Source organism: Haplochromis burtoni, unplaced genomic scaffold (genome assembly GCF_018398535.1).
Source record: "Haplochromis burtoni strain Fernald_Lab_line unplaced genomic scaffold, NCSU_Asbu1 Contig_163, whole genome shotgun sequence".
Lineage (NCBI taxonomy): Eukaryota > Metazoa > Chordata > Actinopteri > Cichliformes > Cichlidae > Haplochromis > Haplochromis burtoni.
In genome coordinates, this window is record NW_024582524.1 from 669,500 (window position 1) to 675,045 (window position 5,546).

At 40.7% G+C, this 5,546-nt stretch overlaps 1 protein-coding gene across 1 annotated transcript in view; it reads right to left on the minus strand.

The window, feature by feature from the left end:
• gabbr2 (gamma-aminobutyric acid (GABA) B receptor, 2) overlaps positions 1-1,794 on the minus strand; it is a 186,264-nt gene extending 184,470 nt beyond the window's left edge. The window contains exon 1 of the mRNA XM_005932932.3: positions 680-1,794. Coding sequence (XP_005932994.1) covers positions 680-994 — 315 coding nt within the window. The 5' untranslated portion in view covers positions 995-1,794. The remainder of the gene's footprint in view (positions 1-679) is intronic.
• Positions 1,795-5,546: the final 3,752 nt, after the last annotated feature.

A 5,546-nucleotide genomic window follows, 5' to 3' on the forward strand; every position in this document is an offset into this window, starting at 1 on the left:
AATTACATAAATATGTAAAATACTTGGAAAACACTGCAATATATTGGAGTAACAAGGAAGTATTTCAGCACCATGGACAGCGCACGGTACGGAATAGCATTCGGCGGTAGCGTAGCTGAAGTTGTCTCTTCTTCCATTGTCACGTGTACATTAGCCCTTTACCTGTACAGCCTCAGGGCAGAGGATACGCTTTCTTATTCATGTCCAATATGTGCAAACATTACATTTCTCCGGCAGGAAAGGAAAGTGGTTCCCCCCTCCCCAAGAAAAAAGAAAAAAGCCAGTCGACGCAATAGCTCGCAGCACATTTCCTGGTATTGTTAAACACGCGTGGGAAGAGAAGAGAATATGCTGCCGCGGGTAACTCTTCACCACATGTGGGAAAAAATACGGAGGCCTTTCAAGTCATCAGCTTCAAACGTATCTCAAAACAAAGGCAGTTTGACCTACACAGTCACAGTATCACATCCACAGCCAAGCATAACAGAACCCCTTTGGAGGGACACTCGGTGGAGCTCTGCGGGGCAATGCGCGCGCCATACACACGTGCACAAGCTGACTGTTCGCGCGCGCGCCCCCACATAGGCAAATACACACATACAAGCCATATACAAATGTTTCAAGCACGCCCGAGCCAGCCGGCGGCAGCTTAGTGAGCAGATTTAGTCTGCATGTTTACCTCGGTGTCGTATATTTTGGTGATGAGTGAGAACGAGTACTTCCCGGACTCCCTTATGTGTTGGATGGCCAGCTGAACCGCCGGCTCGATTCCTTGGCTGATGCTGCTCATCAGGGCCGACTCGTTCATGGGCATAAGAACCATTATGGGCAAGTTTTCCCCGTCCCTGGTGAACCAGCTGTTGTCCTGTCCGTGTTTGGTGCGGTCGTTGCACACCTTGGTTAGAGCAGGGTGAAATAGCAAAACAGAGAGGAGCAGGCATCCCGTCGGGAGGAACATCTCCCAGCCGCTGCAGTCCCTCCGGGCTGGAGCCATGCTACTGTGCAGGGTGACCAAATGAAATCCCACCGTGCCCTCACTGCTCGGGCATTGCAAATTCGGGCTCGTCCGGGATCCTCACGCGCCCGTCCGTCAAGGAGATATGAATTCAAAACAGAACAGACGCAAAAGCCGCAGCAGCCCCTGCAGTGGGCAAACTCGTCCCGTGGATTACGACTGCAAACTGAGAAAATATTTCTACTGTGTAACCGTGCCTCTGTGAGAATATTCCAAGGGCGCAGAGATTCGCTTTGCAGAGGGAGAGCTACTGCCACTCGGTGTCCGTCATCCAAACGATCTCCTGTCCAAACAACCCTCTCATTCTACAATCCCCCCTTTTCACCTTTAATCTGAACCACTTGTATAAAGAACAAAAAATGTTCTGAAGGATGCCCCCCCTCCCCCCCTAAAAAAATAATTTAAAAAAAATCTGGCAATTTCGGGATACAAATTAATCACTCGTGTTGACAGTTCTTGCAGATACAAAATCAACTCCGAAGTAAATTCCCAGCCAAGAGATGCCAACTGTGGGCATCCCCACCAAATACGGCGCTCAGGCGGACAAATGTCAAGATAAGGGAGGGAGATGGGGGGAAAAGACTAAAAACAAACAAGGCTGATGCTGAAAGCTTGACCGCAGAGGTCTGGGGAGGAGATGTCGAGAGCGTCTGCGTTGACAGCCTGTGGGACTGTGAATCTCCTCTCCGATGGTGCGTCAGAGAAGCGCTGAAGCCTTTGCTGCTGCCGCTGCTGCTGCTCACCGTACGCGCAAGAGGGAGCACTGAATGTGGAGGAGGAGAGGAAACGAGAAAGGGAAGGGGAGGAGGGTGAGACGGATATACAGCAGCGTGGTGGGAAGGCTGCATAGGTTTTATGCAGGACAGACTCGTCGGAGGCCTGACAGCCGAGGGTGTTTTACTGGGCTATTACATCTAAGAGACAGGCCACATGTCAGACATGCATGGAGCAGGCCAGTTAAAACCTATGAGGTGTATGCATGTGGAGGCTCGTAGCTATGAATTGTACTGTCACAAGTGACATCAAAAGTAATTCTTGTATTTTTACTCATTAGGAATGCCGAACCTCGTGATATGATGGCGTCAGTCTGGAAACCACTGATAAACAAACAACACATACAGAATCTGGGATGGATGGATGGATGGATGTTAAACACAAACACAGGAACCTGGAATTAAATGTGTGTATGAGGATGTCCCATGAAAAGTGAGAGGAATTATTATTATTATTATTATTATTATTATTATTATTATTATTATTATTATTATTATTATTATTATTACAATAATAAAAAACAATTACATAAATATGTAAAATACTTGGAAAACACTGCAATATATTGGAGTAACAAGGAAGTATTTCAGCACCATGGACAGCGCACGGTACGGAATAGCATACGGGGGTAGCGTAGCTGAAGTTGTCTCTTCTTCCATTGTCACGTGTACATTAGCCCTTTACCTGTACAGCCTCAGGGCAGAGGATACGCTTTCTTATTCATGTCCAATATGTGCAAACATTACATTTCTCCGGCAGGAAAGGAAAGTGGTTCCCCCCTCCCCAAGAAAAAAGAAAAAAGCCAGTCGACGCAATAGCTCGCAGCACATTTCCTGGTATTGTTAAACACGCGTGGGAAGAGAAGAGAATATGCTGCCGCGGGTAACTCTTCACCACATGTGGGAAAAAATACGGAGGCCTTTCAAGTCATCAGCTTCAAACGTATCTCAAAACAAAGGCAGTTTGACCTACACAGTCACAGTATCACATCCACAGTTACAATGAACATTACATTTTAAAAAATGAAAAAAAAAATGGGGGGGGGGGGGGGGGAGCATAAATTGAATGAAGCACAAATGAGAATATAATGTATTTTCCCAATGTGGCGCATGGCACGAATATTGTCTCATTGGAAAGTCAGAGGTGCGAACTGAGCTTTGCTCTACATTTGCAAAACAACGGGGATGAGGCAACAGCTTTAGTTCCATGATGAGTTGTCCAAAGTGCAACACAGCTGAAAACATGCGGGTCTTTCCCATTTTAAACAATGCTGGTAATTCCGTATTTTTAATCATCCTTCCGAGGATAAGCAGATAAGCAGTAGCATTAAAATAAACCACATGAAAGCATTACATCTTTCCAAATGAACTCCCTCTGTAGGCTCAGCTGGCATCAAAAAGTGGGCAGTATGAAATAAGCTTTGCAAGAAACTTACTCCCTGATCTAATTAGATCTGATCTAACACCTATAAACAGTATGAAATAAGCTTTGCATAGAAAACACTCCTGATCATGATCTGAATCTAACACCTTAACACAGCCAATTTCCTTCACCGTTATGGATTTAAAGCATTGAACTCTCACGGTCAATAGGCCTCTGCCATATTGACCATAGTTCTTACAACATGGGTCACTTATTACAAGTCCAAGAAGCTCCAATCACATGTCACACAAAGGAAATTTGTTATAGCCCTGGAGGAATGCTGGAATCTACATCTCTCTCTTTCTGTCTTTCTGACCAGTATATGATTTGCATGAAATGTTTACCTAAAATAAGACATCTTAATTGTGGGAACACCAATAGTAAAACACATTTTTTGTCTGAGGCTGATTACTGTTTTGACCCACCTTTTGGCCTGTGAGGTCAGACACATTTAAGCTAATCAACAACGAGCTAAAAATAGAAGAAAAACTCAAGTTGGCTCCAATTAAAGGTCAAAAGAGTACAAAACAGTCAAGAAAACGCTCAAATAAAAGAAGTGAGTTAAATCAAAAATAATAAATAATATATGCTTTGCATTCATCCACACAGCGCTGTATTTTCCCTCTTCTTGATATATGATTAGATATGTCCTATTTTTTTTCTTAAATTATTTCCTAAACTCATGAAATTAATTTACGTGCAGAATGAAGAGAAAGTATAGGTCAGTCATGGACATCACATGACTGTGATGTTGTTTTGGGGCACAAAACAAGAATAACTACTAAATCATGATGACTTACAAAACAGAAAAAAACCGTTACAGTACTGAACTTTGAGATGAAGCTTCAAACTGAATGAAAAATATGAGTAAGTGCAAAAGTACGAAATTTGATGATTGGTTATATACTATCAAATCATAGAAAGCAACGTAATGAAACTTACTTTAAATGATTCCAAGGCGAGTGACAAAATAGATACTATTTCTAACTGGATAACATGTGAGCTGGATAAAGTTTGCAAAATAAAATAGGAATATAATAGTATTATTTAACACCAGTGCCTAATAACATGTTTAGGGTATAGTAATCAGAGCCTCTACATAGAAATATAAGCTAACTTCTGTATAATGCTAATCTTAATCTTATTATTTTTTTATGTTCCCAAAATTGATAAGAAATGACACTAGTATATTCAAGGATTTATGTGGTCCGGTTAATGGGGTGTCCAGCTAATGATTGCAGATTCCCAAATGAAAATGTACATTTCATTTCTGATTATGAATCATTCATTAAGGTTTCAATCACAGCCTTCCAATCTACCCGTCCTCACTAAGCGAGATGTCAAACCAATATATCATCACTAATGAGAACATACTCGCACGGTATGAAGGGCACGCAGTGAAATAATTATGCAGATGTTGGTACTTGAGCAATCAAAGATGAAATTTTATGACTGCGGATTCAGTGACATGTAACAGCTTGGACAACAGCTTTCGCGTAGGGTGAATGTGTTTGACTATATCCGATTTGTTTGGTTTGGGGTAATAATGCATTTAGAGATCACCAGGAAACAAAACAAAAACAAGTTTTTATGCAAATTTACAAAGTCTCTCAAATGCATCATCCAATCCACGTACACAGATATAGATGTGGCTGACATCGTCCCTGTTTAATAGAGATTAATGGGGTGGCCTGTGGACATCTCTCACCAAAACTCTGACAATATGCTACAGGATGCTCTATGAATTCTAAATGCCAGCCATTCAGAATGAGATAAATAGTTCATATGGTTGTGCTTGAGTATATCTTGAGTCAGTTTTGTATGTAAGAAAGCAGAAATCAAACAGCTTAAACTTAAGGCTGATTTACTGGACACCCAATCAGTAACTTTTTTTTCTTATAAATCACACTGTTATTATTATCTAGCAGTTAGAAAATACTGATGCTTGAGGGGAGGGATGAAGTGGGAAAGGCTACATAATAACACAAACCATAATACAACTGTCCACAAAAATTCACCATTTAAAAAATAAAAAAAAAAAAAAACTACGCATAAGAGGGATCTAGATTTTATGTTAATTTCTAATTTAGTAAGTAATAAGAAGGCACATCGAGTTTAAGTACTTTGGCATCACATTCCATCATCCTTTTAAACAAAACTCTTAATGACACAATGAAAAACCTTGGACCGATCCTAAAATAAACATAATCATATACATAATAAAATGAATAAGGAAATAATAAATGATATGATATTTAATAAATATAAAGGAAATATTAATAATATTATAATAAAAAATATGAAATTTATATATATATAATTGTAGTATATTTTG